Genomic DNA, 16,675 nt, shown 5'->3' on the forward strand with positions numbered 1-16,675 from the left:
AGGCAAGGGAGGCTACCAACAATTAATTAAAATTGATTGCAGCTCTAATACAGCGCTTTGTCTTAATGCTTTAAAAATGTTTGTGCAAGCCAGAGTTTTTCATGATTTAAAATGATTTCATATTTAAAAGGGAGAAAGCTGAACCACTCGAAGGCAATAAGGGAGACCTGATACACATCCACAAGAAACTGATCCTCTTCAGTAACACAGTAAAGAACACACATTTTTCTTCAAAATTTTATTTTAATTTAAATTATGGGGCCAGCCAGATTTTTTTGGATACGAAACGCATTTTCCTCAGGAGAAATGAAATGCTACCATGGAAATAGAATTACAATTGTATACATCTCTTAGTTAAAAAAAAAAAAAAAGAAAAAAAAAAAAGAAAAAAGCCAAACAAAAAACCGCTTGCATTTAAATATGTTTTAGTAACACCCTTAAGCCTTCAAGCAGATAAGAAACCACTTCCAGAACAAGTTTTTTAATATGAACAGCACATCAAAGGAGCTTTAATTTAAATACAACTTCTTTTCGAAAGCCAACATTTAAATGTTTCCACATATTAAAAAAGTCACCATAGCCATTGATTCCAAGGCCTAATATAGAGTAACCTCTATGCCAGTCCAAATGTTTTCACTTCTTTACACATAGAAATCTTTAGCACATCTACGTCTTTCTAAAGAGGAAGCCTTACTTGTTATGGTGAGTAACTTGGCAAATAACGTTTTCCTCCACTCAGCTATGATAAACCAAAATATAACAGACTGTTAGTACTGAACTACAACACCACCTCAGTGCCACTTCTGCCTGGGATCTCTGGGAAGTGTAAGCTATTTTCTTTCCTGTAAGCAAAATGATTCTGTTTGCAAAGGACATGTTCAGAACCTTTAAAAGACCAATTCTAATGTTAAGAGCAGTTTTAAATAACAGAGTGAAAACACTCAATTTTCTGGAGCTCTCGGACTTCCCTTGTGAAGGCTTTCAAATCAGCTTAAACGTCACTGATTGCGAAATATTTCAAATGGGAAGAGGACAGGAAGCAACAAACATTTTCTGTAGCATTCGCAATCATTCAGTCATGCAGAATTGGAACTTTCAGACCCCAATCCATGAGATTTTGCTTGGCTGTGATCTTAGCGTTACTATATGATGGATAGATACAATTTCAATAACATCATTTAGCTATATTTAGCAGATTCCTTTTGTATGGTCACAGTAACAAAAACATGGTGCAAAATCAGTTGGGTTTTCTCTTTTTATAAATACTGATAGTTTGCAGCATTAAAGAACACAATCAACAAAAAATTAAGTCATTTTGTTATCCTAGGACACCTATGAAATTGTTTCTTGAGGTTGGAGGGAATTAAATCATTCACTTAACACAACTATTGTACTGAGTTATTTACTGTAAGAAATGACGCACTGCAGGCTCCCCAGAAGTCAGAGGAATCGATATTAATTTAGCATAATCCTTGCCATTTGCAGAGCTGGTGAGCACAATGCTAGTTTAATTAAATAAGGCCAATATTATCTGGTAAGAACGTAGTAGAAAGGGTTCCAGCTCTCTGTTTCAGCCTACCCTAATTGATGGCACCCCATTAGATAAGTGAATACAAAGAATTTGTTTGGGTTTGGGTTTTTGTTTCCTTTTAAATGCTGCAGTACTTAAGATTGTTAAATCAGCATTTCCATGTGATCTGAAGTATTCAATTACATGAGCATTCATTTTGCAAAACTCAATATTAGGTAATAGTTACAGACTAATACAATAACATTCCTCTGCTGTACAAATTAAATCATATTTTAAAGAAATGAGCAGCCTAAGAGTTATATACAAAAGAAACCAGCAAGCATTGTTGAAATGAAATGCAAAATGTCACTGCTAGGTCTACTGTCTGAAATACCTTTAAAGTAAAATTAACAAAACCCCTTAGAACATATTTCCAAGTTTACAAGTCAAGTCTCAGAAAAATCAAATCATGTCAAAAAAAAATTCTATAAAGCAGTGAAAGGCATATATACATTTTCCTTATGAACCTTGAGATTTCACTCTTTTAAAAGTTGCTAAGTTTCAATATCAGTTTATTTGCAAGACAACTGTTTATCCCAATAAGCTCACATCTTAGATACATTTCCCCTTTGATTACAAATAAAGCACTGCACATTTTTTTTTTTTTAATCAAGGCATATAATCTTATACTATGGTGCCAGGTATGCACAGGTCACATTGTGCTCATTATCTCAAACAAGGTAAGTGCAAACATACAGATTTATTCAGATTTGCAAGCATGCAACCTGTTACTTAACTACATTAATACCTTCTTTCCTAGACCAAACTAGTATCTATATGTTTGCTTTCACGAACCTAGAATCTTTCTTTTCAGGACTCCTAAAACAAGCAGTGTCTTTGAATTCTGAAATGACACAAATATCAAGAAAGTCCACATTGTGCAAGAAAGCAGCAGCTATGTTTCTCAACTTGGACTAAAAATGAAAAGAGAAAAACAAAAACCGTTCACTGAACAGCAGATTAGCAGTAATGTTCCTCATGAATCGATAAGAGTGCCTGATGCTGAATATCTAACAGCAAATGCTGAATTTGGGTTTAATATTTTAAAGGTTTATTGGAGTTTAAGCTTCTTGCTGTGCTGGTCTCTTCAAATCCCTGATCTGTTTAACTAAATAGGTCTTCTCATCATTAAATTGTTCATCCTCGGTCCTGTCATTCTGAAACTTGCTGAGGAACTCAATAAGTTTGGTCTGGTTCTTTAGAAGGATGTCTAATATAGGCTGTGTCTTGTTAGGATTGGCTACAAACACCTGCAAGAAAATAAAAGGCATTGAGCACAATTGTGAGAAACAGAAGGTTAAGTTAAAAAACATTATCTAAGAAAATACTGATGATGGTAACTTAAAATTATGTTTTAATTATTCCAGTATCCCGCAGAAAAAAATAAAGGAGTAAATCCAAGGTTTTTGTTTTGGTTTTGGGTTTTTTTTGGTATCAGGACGTAAGCTGAACCTAAGTACCAAAGTAAATTTAGTCTGTGGGAGGTGACCAGCCACAACAGCCTCTGCAGAAACCACTGAAGACACTTTATGGTTAAATTCTACAGCAAATGCATGTTTTCATATCATATGCAGCATCTGATGGGTATCTCACAGTTCACTGCAAAGTTTTAGACCTCAGGTTATAACTCCTAGCTGCCTGTCTGCTGCAAAGTCAGAAGACATCTGTTATGTTCAAATTACAATTCAGGTGACCTGACTAAAATACTGCTATCCTTCAGAGATCATGCAGTGTGATAAAACCACTTTCAAACTCCAGGATGCTCCATGATTCTATATAGAATCATGCATTCCTCCTTATCTTACTGCATTTAATTCCAAAATTTTCTAAAGGAGATTACTCTGTCAATCACACGGAAATCCCTAAGTGGTTTCTAAACTATTTTCAAAAGATAACCAAGATAGATATCTGTAAAGATGGATCATAATAAAGCAAACATTAGTGCTCCCTTTATTTAATCACTTAGCAGACATTAAGATAAGCTCCATTTAGGCTCAGCTAAGTAGTTTACTCAATTAAACAACTTCTGGTTGGATTCTTTCTGTTTCATGGTGGGGGTTTTTAACATACCTTGAACACATGGAAGGCCTCAAACTGAATGTTACGACTCTTGTCTCGTAGAAGGTTCATCATTAGTTTGAGATTTTCAGGTTTACTGATGTACTTCGTCATAATTGTGAAGTTGTGTCTGTCCAGTAACAATTCACCGAGAAGCTGAAAGCAGAAAACAAGCCCAAATGAAAAAATTACTAACACTGGACATAAGAATCAGCTTACTTACAAACGCTTTCCAACCCCCTGAAATGGTGTGGTGGTCTGTGAATACAGTAACAGGGGTCAGTAAACAGAGTAACAACAGAACTAAGTGCCCCAAATTTCAAAGTGTAGGGTGCATTTTCCCCTTACTTCAATGACACAGTTTCTCCTTTTCCTCAGAAAATAAAAAATCACACTTGTTCCCCCTTGTTATGAATTGGAAAGATAAGTCTTTCATTTTTTCCCCCATGACTTCATTATTTTTTTCATTTATACAGAAGCTATTCAGCATAGAAAGAATGCCTTAAAAAAAAATGCAAACAAAACCCCAAAAAAACAGGTTAGCACATCAAATGAGAAACACTGCACTTCTTTTGCTACCTTCTTTATCCTAAAGGGTTTAAAAGGATTTTCCCCACAAGGATCACCTTTGCTGCAAGCTCTGTATTACATTTATGTTCACTACTTCTTACCTACTCGAATGTAAGATTAGTATTGCTCTAGGCACACCATGTGAATCTTTGTTAGATTATTTAAATGTAACCAGACTTGTTGAAGGAAAAAACAACAAAAATTAAGAAACTTGAGGAGCCATTTTTTCATAGGGAGAGAAATTAGCTTGGTCTGTGCTAGACACTAAATAATGTAAGAACTGGACTAAAAAAAAGTAGCTGATCTCAAGAATTAAAATGTATGGAGAATTAAAATAAACACTATTCAAGGCTCTTATAGAAGCCATTTCAAATAAAGTTAACTCACCTTGAAATTAAAGGGAATCTCTAGCTTTGCATTTAAGAAGATAATAAAATTGCCTTACCTTAAGTGACTGTCTCTTTGTCACGTAATTTTCTGAATGAAGTAACTTCTCATATTCACTGAAGAACTAAACACAGAATAAAGAGAAGGGTTAGGACTTTTTCCAGTGTCATAGGCATCTTCTTCCAAAGTATTGCAACAAAGTGGAGGAGATGCAAATCCCTAACAAAAACAAATGAAATCTGAAATCTCCTTAGATTCCTGGAAGTCCCTACTGATAAACACTGCATACACTTTAAAAAATACATATGTACTCTTCTAAGAGCCTTTAATGTTTAGACTACAGTGTAGTGGAAGGCGTTTCCTCATTATTTCTTAAACTGTAATAGAAATAGGTTGCTCGGAGAAGCTGTGGATGCCCCATCCCTGGAAGTGTGCAAGGCCAGGCTGGATGGAGCTCTGAGCAATGTGGTGTCGGTGCCCATGGCAGGGGGGTTGGAGCGAGGGGATGTTTAAGGTGCCTCCCTAGCAGGCCGTTCTGTGCCAGCTCCTGCACTGGGCACTGTTCCCCCATTCCCGGATTCCCGGGATAGCCTGGAAAGCACGGCACGGGCTCCCCCTGGCGGAGAAGCCAGGCCTGGCTCCCGCAGCACCACATTCCTGCTGCCTTCGCTTCCTCTGATCTACCCTAAGCTCAGTTGATTTACTATTGCATGGAAATTCCCAAAACCAGAGCTGAACAAGGAATAAAATCACCGATTTCTTCAAATAAGATACACAGCACCAGAAAGCTCTAAATATGAAAACGCGTCTGCTCACCCTATCGTAATGTTGTTCCAAAAATTCTGCACTTAACAACTTGTGTCTTGTAAGCAAATCCTGTAAAAAAGCACAAACCCAGTATTGTCACTAAAAAGATTTAAACAGTACGTAGACATTCTCATACACATAAGACATGCAATCCAAAATTCTGCTATTTCATTAAACACACTAATTTAGGACATGAATTCAATTACCTGGACACTGCTAAGGATCTTGGCATCACTTAGGAAAGACCTGTGATGCATTACTTTAATGCACAGATAAAAAGCCTGTGAAATTCTCAATGAAGAGTGCTACTTATGGATCAAGGCTATGCTCTGCACACAACTACACACAACCAAGGCTAAGACCCCCCGTTTAATATTGATTAATATTATGCTTATTGTCTCAGTATAACTGATTGGTTTAGGGCCACAAAAGTTTCCCCAAACAAAGCAACAGCATCAAGCGTCCTCAGGAGGAACACGGGAGGAGTTGCAGACACATATTTAAAGCCCCTGGCATGGGAGGACACATGCATTCAGGTAATGCACGATACAGCTTACTCTCTAGAACAAAATTTTGGGGAGCAGATATACTATATGTATTAACAGGTATGTCTTACACTCTGAGAAATAAGGAAGAACGGTGTCCAGCTTACCCATCTGCATCACACCTATTTTCTTGCCCTCTCCCAAGGCTTGTTTTGCCAAGAACATCACACACAACATTGGGTTCACAAAGCAGAGAACTACAGAAGTAACAATTCCAAGGTTGTGAGGAAATTACCTTGAATGTGGCAAATGCATCCGAAGCAATGTCAAACGTTGACATTTCCACGTATCTGAAGAAATCGTAGAATTGTTCTGACCACAAGATGATTTTAGCTAGTGGTTCATGCCTGATGCATTCTCTAAGCATTATCCCACAATTTAGAGCAATTTCCGGAGATTCGTACCTATTAAAAAAACCAACAAAGATTATTTATAAATTTATAAACTTTCACAAGTTAGCACTGCAGCACCACATTGCTATTACAGTGTTCAGTACTATCAAGTAAACAAACCCATAAAAATTAGAGGTACTCATTCCTGCACTAAACGACATTTTTAAATATTTCTACAAAATACTATTGAAACAGCTGCCAGTTACAATTACAGCCAATTCAAATGGTTTTCATGAACTGGGAAACAAGACTAAATAAAAATACTTTCTTTGTTTTCAACATCAGTTTTCTTGTTCCATATTTCTGGGATTGCAGACATCTGGAAAAGCAGTAAATGCTTTGTCTTGAAAGCTGCTCACTTAAACATGACAGCAATTTACATAAAACTTTACATATGAGCATGAGGGGTTAATAATACTGGACATAAATTCAGATCTCTTCTTTCATTAAACCATTTTTCAGCATCATTGGTTGCTCTGCACATCATGGGGTTCCAGCTTCTGGAGCAGTCACGGTCTCTCACTTGCCCTCCTGCCACACACCTCCAGAATCCTCCCTCTTATACCACTGGAAGCTAATTGAAATTCCCCAAAATTTCAGGAGAAAAGTATCATTGTGCATAGTGAGCATTAACTACACTAACCTAACAAAAACATTCCCTTATGAAATAATTTTTATTAAATCCTGCAATACTCTCCCATTCAACCTGTCATGGAGATTTGAAATCTACTGAACTTTTTGCAATTCATGCAACAGAGTAAATTTACATAAATTTCTCTCAGTTGGATACCAGGTGTAACACATAAGTTGCTAAATGCCCATATCAAACATCCTGACTTATAAATATGAGTTTCAATAACCCCTTTGAGAATACAGCTCTCTGAAGAGTGACAACACAGACTAAAAGTGAGCACCACTGTGTTGCAGCCCTCATTCAAGCACTTACCAATGAAAACATGCTGAAAAAGCAATTTTATCTCTCTGCACCTCAAATATCTTTGCCTTCTTTTGTAAACTATTTTGAAGAAGCACTGCACCAATAATTTCTTTTGCATTATGCCACAATTAATATATTTTTTTTTTTGTCCCTCTACCATTTAAATGAAATTACAGTCACTCAGGACTGTAATGTAGTGGGGGAAAAGCAGCTGCTCTGGCAGACAAGTGTAGAACTTATGCTCATATGATTTGAGGTAAGTATTCCACACTGCTTCTGGTGCTAAACTTTGGAGTCAGCACGAAACAGAGATGTGGGACTCCTGCTTTCTCCACAGAGAAAGTTTCTTGTATGATACATTTTCCAGTGGCATATGCAAATGGCCAGGATTAGGCAAACCTGGAGATGTTAAAATAAAATAGCCCAATGTGCCCTGCACTGGCAGCTCAGGCACCTCTGATGACTGCTCTGAACTAGGATGAAGTAAGAGGAAAAACACATTTAAGCTTCCTGTTTATATGCTAAAAACCCACCTGATTATCCTCCCCATCTCAATGCTACTACCAACAGGCAAGTATCTCACTGAGAGGAGTGGCCCTTTCATACACCCTTTAGTATCCCAGTAGGTGGAATAAGTACTCCTCAACTACAGCAAGCTTACCCAGCAGCTGCAGCCAGAACTATAAATGGCTGTATTTTTTTAAATGGTTTATTAATGTTTGATGAGCTCTTCTGTCCCAAAATAAGACAGTGAAATTGAAATTTTCAGAACTTTCTTAATTAATATTATTAGAAATGCAAGCAACTATTTTCTGCTTTCATGTTTGAGAGCTGCAGCTCTACATGCCCAGCCATATACTCAGTATGGCATGACCCTTCAATATCCAGCACACCAGCTATTACAAGAAGAGAGGAAGAAGCAGCTCTCTGGCCTGCACAGTATGCAACAAATAGTTCTTTTTCTGGTCAGGTTTGCATTGGTGTGTTTGTGTCAATACAGGAATATAAATCAGTATGAATAAGAAGTCTAAGACCATACTAAGATAGGCCAGCAAACTGGAAATTATTGTTGTTAAAAGGAAAAAGAACAGTCTTCAACTCTTGATGAGCAAGTTCACAAGAGAATAGTTTAAATAGGCTCAAATAGTATACTGAAAGGAAAACATCTTACTAGCGCTGTGAGAGCATTTTAGATTACTAACAGTTCTCAATTTTCAGTTATATTTCATGCAAAAGTAAATGGTTCGTGTTCTATTACTGAAATTTTCCTTTACTTAGGGGAATTACAGACCCCAAAACCAAAGAAAAAGAAAATAAAATCAAGCATATTGCAAAGGAAGAACAAAATGTCAGAACTCAGTTTCTTTTAAATGCTTCTCCATGCATTTAAAAAACCCCTTACTTCATGTAAAAGCATACTTATGCTTCACAGTGCACATACCCTTTTAATAGCATGAATAAGATATTTTGTTGAGTGCAGATGTATTCAACTGTGGGAGTTCTTGTACCAATTTGTCTTCTGAGAATGTTGTTGAAAATTTGCGCAACATCTTTCTTGCCCTGTCAAAAACATCGGCAGTTAAACACATAATATTGAAGTCCACAGGCAAGTTAACAATTAAACATTATCATCACCTCATGCAGTCGTACTGGGGGAGCTCTGCAGTTCAGTCAGCCTCCATACTCTGATCTTGAACGGATTTAGTATTCTGTTTCTTTATGCCCATTTCAAATATGCCAAAGCACTCAAAACATTACATCACATTGCAGCCAGATCATGGGTAATTTACATTCAGCAGTAAAGCCAGCTGATGTTTCATCACATATTTCTATGTAGCATCAATCTCCTGGGCTTATTTGATACTTGCTTTTGCTAACAGCATAACAGTTTTTAACCATGCTCTTGCCTGGAAGTGTGTTTCTTCAACATTCCATTATCCTCTCCCTTGTCTAGGGACACACAATGCCACCATTAAGAGTGTGCAAAGCATTTCCAACTGCAGTTAACATCCAACTTAGAACTGCAACTTATGAAAGTGGAATAAATAAATAAATGAATAGTACAAACAGAAATCATCCACTGACCTAAAACGGAAGTCTCACATTTTTCAATGCACAAAAGAAGTATAAGTAAGACCAGGATGCTGGAATTCAGCATAAATTGTACACAAAAAAAAATGCACAAGCATAGCACCAGACAGTGTAAAAGGAACTGGAAATGTTCTTTTTTGAATAAATACACATCTCCTATTTATTTCTTCTGTCAGACCATAGCTGAAGATGACAAACTGGTACAGACATCTAACAAAAAGCTGATTATAAACATAAGCACTTTTCACTGTCATTCACATACACCATTTAAAAGCCAGATTTCTGCAATTAGCTGTCCATTCTGGACTGCACAAAGACACCTTCAGGATTATATGTTATCAGATCTATTCCAGAAAAAGACGAGGCCAACTTGTACTAAGCTTGGACCTGCAAATAAAGGCCTGTTAAGCAACTCCACCTACAGGTTCCCTGAACATTATACACCAAACCTATATATATATAACGTTTCTTGACAAGCTCTAGCTGCACTGTAAATCTCCTGAGTAACACCAGGAAGCTTTTGAGTTAAATGCAGGGTGTATTTAACGAGCAAGAATTTTAAAAACAACATCAATTATTTAAAATTCTTTCCATTTTCTGATCAGTGTACAAAAGACTGCATGAGAAAAAAACAAAATGTTTATGAAAACGTAGGAGGACTGTAGTTTTACAAATGGCATGTTTGTGAATTACCACAGACAGTTTTGTTGGAGTGTTGTTTTCAGGATATAAGGGATTGTTTGTAAATGCTTGTTTTCTCAATTACAATTCCATTGAAAGCCAGCCCAAAGCAATACCAGAACTCTTTGTTCTGAAATGAGTAGAGCAGTGTTTGCAGAAATTGCTTTACCCAAGCTCCACATAATATAGTCATCAACTCCCATTCACCAACGCTGCCAGTTCTGCGCTGGATCGCGGCGTTTGCCTTGGATCCCCCAGCAAGAACAGCATTTCCTTCTAATGCCCATCACTGAGCTGCCAGTGGCACACAGCAATTCCACAGCGAGGTTTTGTCACAGGGGTGTCTTGCCAAGTGACCTCATGGCCTAACAACAGCAAACAGGCCCCAGACCCTGTGCCAGCAGTCACGACAGCCAGAGGTGAGAGGGACACTGTGCTTGTCTTCTCAGCAGAAGGATGCAGCTTCCTTTGGCAAAAGGCAGTTTTGGTTTTGGGGAGTTTTTATTCTTCATTTAAAAAATTCCAAAACAACAGAACATAAAACCTAATTTCACCAGGGATGCCATCTCTTTCAGTGCAAATCAGCAATGAGATAACTGGTAAGTGTTAAGACTGGTAAGGAGATGGTTGTGTTGACTGCTTTACTGGAAAGCAAGCTTCCAGAGAAGGGCAACACTTTTAACAGGCCTGGGCATATAGCAAGGGCTGGACAATCGCAGTTTTTTTCATTAAAACATCAAATTTGTTATTTTTCTAGTTTTTACTTCTTACTTTTCTATGGGTTGTTTTTACCATAGCACTTCAGATTCAGGTATATTTGAGACAGATAAAGAGCCACAATGAGCAGTCCCTGTCTAATAACAAGCTGTCTATTCCTGTTCTAAAAGGTAACCTTCTTCAGAAGTGAGACTGAAAGGAAAAAAAAGTTTAGCTTTGTCACTGAATAACCTCCAGCTGTGGTGGGACACCAGAAAGAAAAAATTCTAGACCCACTCTTCAAGTTTAAAGATCACCAGAAAATCAAATATGAATTTCCATCAGTAATGGAAAAATAATTTCAAATGCAGTAAATTCGCACAGACATTTGGGATATCAAAGGCAACATCTGACTGGCTTTGTAACAGCTGGGAAGCTGGAGCACATCTGGAGCACAGGTGTGTTGACATTAATTCTAGATAGCAACAATAGCTGGACAGTCTGCCAGCTCCCATCCATAAAAAGCAGACGTGGTCCAGCCTAGAAAGCAGTGAATGACTTGTTCTCTTTCCAAGAGGAACCATCACATCCTCATGAAACAAAGCAGCAGAAGAGCCACAGGCAGGAAACAACTCACAATCTTTCCACGTCCCCTTAGAATAAAAAGCATAGCCCTCCTTAACGAGAGCAAGCCTGTGCAAATCGTTATCATTCTTCATTGCCAGGAGATAAGGTTTCCTTTGCTAATAACTGGGCTGAGTAAACACCAGGCTGATATCAATCTAGAGGTCAGCAAAATCCAGATGACGTTTCGTGATTTCCTTTCTTCAGCAATTAAAGGCCATCACATTTCAGCATTCCCTCTCAGCTTTCCCAGGTCTCCTTGCTTATTTAACAACCTGAATGTTTTATGTATGGTATAAACAGTTGTGCGGGTAGGGAAAAAATACCACTGTATTACAATTAAACACAAGTCAGAGGGAGTTATGGGTGGGGTGGAAGGGAGAGAAGAAAGAACAGGGAAGAAAGCCATTGTTTTTGGAATGTCAAACTACAATAGGACTTTAAACTGCTGTGTTTGTATTGTGAGCAACTTGTTTATGAACAATCCCATTTTTAAGCAATCTTAAGTGGAATGGTCTTTATGGTTGAGGCTGTGGAGTGAGATACATGGGGTTTGGCTCCTTTCCTAGACAACCACACGCTTCTTGTGAGACCTCAGGGAAAAGAGAAAAATCCAATTGTACTGCAGCATCTTGTAACTAAATAGGATTTTTCACTATGGTGCTGGGAAGGTAAATTATTCCATGTGATGTGGTGACAAATGCCACAGAGGCTTGTACAGAGATACCTTTAAATATAAATAAGTATAGCTATTTTGAATTGATCAATAAATACTTCAGTTTGTTTTTTTAATAAACAGAGAAAAAGATGAGGAAAAGCAAAAAGGTTGCATCACTTGTTTCTAAAAAGAGAGAGAAATACTGGACTATTAATAAAACTAACAGCTTTAAATTATATATTTAAACTTCTTCATAAATGTTACAATAATTCTATTACTTTTCCTAGTAATTTGATGTAGCCATATGAACATATAAATACGTCTTGTAGTATTAAGGTTTGTGTTCACTAAGGTATTACTACTAAGAGATTAACCCTTCTGTGTACACAACAATTAAGAATTATTCCATAATTTTAACAGAACTGTGCTACCAGATTAGAGGTTTATCTACTTCAAATTTGTGTTGTTTATATGCCTAAATTGACAGATTTCATATTCTATAGTTGCTCAATCTTCTACGCAGTTTGGAACAGTGAGTTCTCTTTCTAATGGATTTGTCATAACCACAAAATAAAAGCTGAAGACTGAAACATCTTAATCAATTAAAGTGGTAGGAATTCACATGTGTTTATTTTAACATACAGAATGTAAGAAATGTCAAACCTCCTTTCTTACCTCAAAATCAATTAGCTGCAAGTCAGCTACTAGGGTACTAAGAAGACCACTGTTGTACAGCTCCTGAGCAAGCTGTGCCACAGCTTCTGTTTGGGGTTCTTTTTCATTTGTGCCATACAAGATTTCTTTCATGGCAACAAGGTTTTTTGAGACCTCCTCCGTTGCCTAAAGAAAATGGGAAAACAATACAGTTAGAGCACAATGCCATTTGTCTTTCTAACTGCACGCTCCTTTATTCTTAACATCTGCAAACTTCCATTGGGGGGGGGATAATCAGGAAATGACAATCTGTTAAAAAAAAAACAATAGATATTCTTTCTGCAAATAAGACTGTTATGAGACTGGTATTTTAAAAAAAAACCCAAACAATAAAAAGCAGAGGCAAGACATACACAATTTAGTTACCAAAGGTAAAAATCTTTTCCTTTTTACTGCCTTTTAACTTCCCATTCAAAAATCCCCTAAAGAACAGCAATAGAATTAAAAGAACCTGATAAAATTTCCATTTTGTAAAACAGTTACACAGGATCAGACTGGAAAATGTGACATGGAGCCTCATGCCTGTCCCTAGTGAACTGCTCAGAGAGACCAAATGCATTCCTCCTGTAGATTTTGCACACATCAGGTTTTGCCAAATACTAGGCTCCCATTCCGGTTACTGTGGGTGAAGTCTTTCCAACAAACAAAACCTCAAGGAGAAACAACTTCATTTTTCAGGTTATCTCAGTATACAAGAACAACCTGGCCAACAGACCCAGAAAGAGGTACACTCAAAAGGACACAGGAGACTACTAAAGATCTAAAATCCTTCCCTGTTTGAAGTCCACCTTACAGAAGACAGACAGGTCTGACTTGTCTACTTGTGAGGAATTCCTAAGTTGCCATGATGAGCTGGAGCAGCATTTAGCAGTGGAAACACAGTTATCTCACAAGTAAAACTAAAAAAATATAAATCAACAAGAATACTTCTAAACACCCACTTCTGAATCTTAAAACATAGTTGTATTGGACCAAAAAAAGAACTACTCCTTTCAATATATATGTTTACTGAGCTTGGGGGCAAAATGCTAAAAATGATCGTCATAAATAGCTGGTTTAATTATAATGGTTCTTCACATGCCTAAAAAGTCTGAATGGTTTGTAAGTGCACTGGATTTTACTAATTAGATGAACCTGCCAACAAAGTATGCATACACTTTAATGCAAAGTATTTATGATTGATAGCTCACGGAAAATTAATAAAGTGAAAAAATTATCTCTTTCTGGGTATTGCCAGTCTCACAAAAGGTATGCAAAAAGATTTCTCATTGTGCTTTTTATCTAGAGGCTTAAGATCAGCATGACCCATGCACTATTCAAGCTAAAGCCACTCCAGCTTTGCTAGGTATGCAAGGAGAATTCCATGACCTTTAAGGAGGCTCCATATCATTTTTAGCCCCTCCACAACTTTCCACTCCCTGCTGCGTCCCTCTTCCTGCTAACTTCAGTTCCTAGTCCCAGTTGTCTCCTCCTCAATCGAAATTCCAAAGGATTTTCTGTGCACTGTTAGTAAGACAGCAAGAAGCAGGTGCTCAGTAAGACTACTCAGATTCACGCCAGCTCCTGAAAACGTGAAATGGGAACACCAGCTCACCGTACTGGAGCAGTATTACACCACACAACTGTTCTCTGAAATTCAGAAGAAACAGCTCTTTAGTAGGAGAAGAACAGGAACATCTCTCAGACATGGAGATATGAAGAGATATGTTTGATGCATGGCTACCAAGGAAAGAGGAAGCAAAGTCTGTCCCTGCACCCTAATGTAGAAAGCAAGATGAAAAGAGGAAGAAAGGCAAAAGTTTAAGTAACTGCCTATTTTAGCTAAAATGATGGCAGTATCGAGGGCATGCCTGTAATTAAAAATGTGAGTGGAGAATTTCTCATACCAAAACCCCAGGAAACAGAACGAGCCCCCTAAACCCAAAACTTTAATAACTGCACTTTAGGGCTCTCCCTCACCACCAGCCCAAGACACAAACCAGTAATGGAATGCTTGCAAATGAGGCAGAAAACAATGCAGTGTTTCCAAACACTGAGGGCTTTAAAAAACCAAAAAGCCTTCTACCCCAACATGAACGTACAACTCGGGAACTTCAATAACAGACAGCAGGACTTCAGTGCTCTTCAAAACTGGCAAGACCACCTGAATGTGCTTCACTGGAACTTGGCATGGCATGAAGCTTCAGTGGGAATCACTGAATCATTGAGGTTGGAAGAGACCCTTAAGCTCAAGTCTGCCACTAAACCACATCCCTAAGAAGCAGAACAGCTTCTTAGTACCTCAGGAGGCCATCAGGATGCAACCAGCTGCTTGAGGCAGGGCCAGCCTCAGTCTTGCCAAACTGACCAGGCTGATGGCCAGCCATGCTCCGAACAGTTCCATGGATGGACACTCCACCACCTCTCCAGGCAACCTGTACCAGTGTCTGACCACCTGTATCATCAAAGAGTCTGCCTTGCATCACTCCAGCTACCATTTCTGGGTATCTTCTGTAAATAGAAGTATGAGGTTTTCTGCAACTATTGTATCAGAACCAAGGTCTTTCAATATACCACACCTTCATGAAATACAACATCCTTGTATTTCTTCTACTCAAAAATTCAGTGTCAAAAGGACTAGAAACAAACTTCTACAAATTTCTAGAACCTCCCTACTCTTGTATATTCCATGAACTCTCAAACATATTCCAAATACAAGATGTGCAGGCCTATTTTTGCCATTTCAGATGCAGAATGGGATTTAGATAGTTACCCTCAAAAATATAATGCTACATTAAATATTGGTGTGAAGAGCCAAGTAAAAGCTACTAAAAAAAAATAAAATCAAGAAAGATAAGAGAAGGTTGGATAGCATTACTTGCAAGATTTTCTAGGATACTGCAATCTAAATAATTGCCTAATGCACTGCTTTCTTTTAGGAAGGGAAAAAAATCTCTAGAGAAAGACCAAAATACACAGTGAAGTTCATCCAAAAACCCATGATGAAAAGTGGAACAATCAGATACCGTATGTATACATACATACAATACAGCCCAGTACAATATATGACCAAGGTGTATTTTATATATACAGAATGTCTGTACTCTCTCTATGTTTTATAGTTTCTAGGTACATATTTTGTATGTTAAAATTTATAAGTATTAACATCTGTATTTATATGCTCTCAACACTGAGAAGGAACAACCTGAATTTTAGAGAAAAATTTCATGGCAAGTCATATTTGAAATTCAATGGTGCCAGAAAATCAATACCATCTGAGGACAAGCCACACTATAAAAGTTAAATGTAAAGCAAGGAAAATAAAGAAAGTACTTACTTCTCTATGTTTATGAAAGACAGGAAGATACTATTTAAAAATAAAAGCAGACACCATGAAGTCACACATATGACTGTTACACCAGAATAGCTGCACATCTTTACAGCTATGGTTCATTCCAGTCTCTGGAAATATCAGTGAAATACTCTAAAATTTAATATTTCCTTAAATGGTAAGCAGTGCAAACCCCAAATACTCTATCTAGAGTTGTACAGCTGGATTATCTGGGGTTTATGAACAGTAGAAGATAAAGAACACATGGCCAGTCCTGACACACTTCCAATGAGCTTGGCAGTCTCCAGGCCTATGGAATTCCAATGGCTGAGGGTTCTCTACACATGGATAATGCAATTACAGAAACTGCACTATTAATGAAAACATCCATCAAAAAGATAAACCAGATATAGCTTTGAGCCTGTACTGGGTGAATAATTTTACTAGTCCAGAGCAGTATCTATCACAAGTAAAAAGCATCATTTTAATAACTATTTAAACTGGCCGGATTTCAAAATGCTTACAAAAACAGACAATTCCATAAATGTATTAGTAACTACATCAGTGCAGTAGTACATTTAAAGGCCAAAAATGATTGTATGATTTTCCAGTAAACATTTAGCATGGAGACAGCA

General features: G+C 37.5%; 1 protein-coding gene across 2 annotated transcripts in view; it reads right to left on the bottom strand.

The window, feature by feature from the left end:
• Positions 1-223: 223 nt before the first annotated feature.
• Positions 224-16,675, bottom strand: part of CAB39 (calcium binding protein 39) — a 42,641-nt gene continuing 26,189 nt past the window's right edge. For both annotated transcript variants that reach the window (XM_032119674.1, XM_032119675.1), the window contains exons 3-9: positions 12,692-12,856; positions 8,708-8,826; positions 6,173-6,341; positions 5,402-5,461; positions 4,644-4,709; positions 3,641-3,784; positions 224-2,820 (exon numbers count right to left, since the gene is read on the bottom strand). In XM_032119674.1, the coding sequence (XP_031975565.1) occupies positions 2,632-2,820; positions 3,641-3,784; positions 4,644-4,709; positions 5,402-5,461; positions 6,173-6,341; positions 8,708-8,826; positions 12,692-12,856 (912 nt within the window). In that variant the 3' untranslated portion in view covers positions 224-2,631. The remainder of the gene's footprint in view (positions 2,821-3,640; positions 3,785-4,643; positions 4,710-5,401; positions 5,462-6,172; positions 6,342-8,707; positions 8,827-12,691; positions 12,857-16,675) is intronic.

This window comes from Corvus moneduloides, chromosome 10 (genome assembly GCF_009650955.1).
Source record: "Corvus moneduloides isolate bCorMon1 chromosome 10, bCorMon1.pri, whole genome shotgun sequence".
NCBI lineage: Eukaryota > Metazoa > Chordata > Aves > Passeriformes > Corvidae > Corvus > Corvus moneduloides.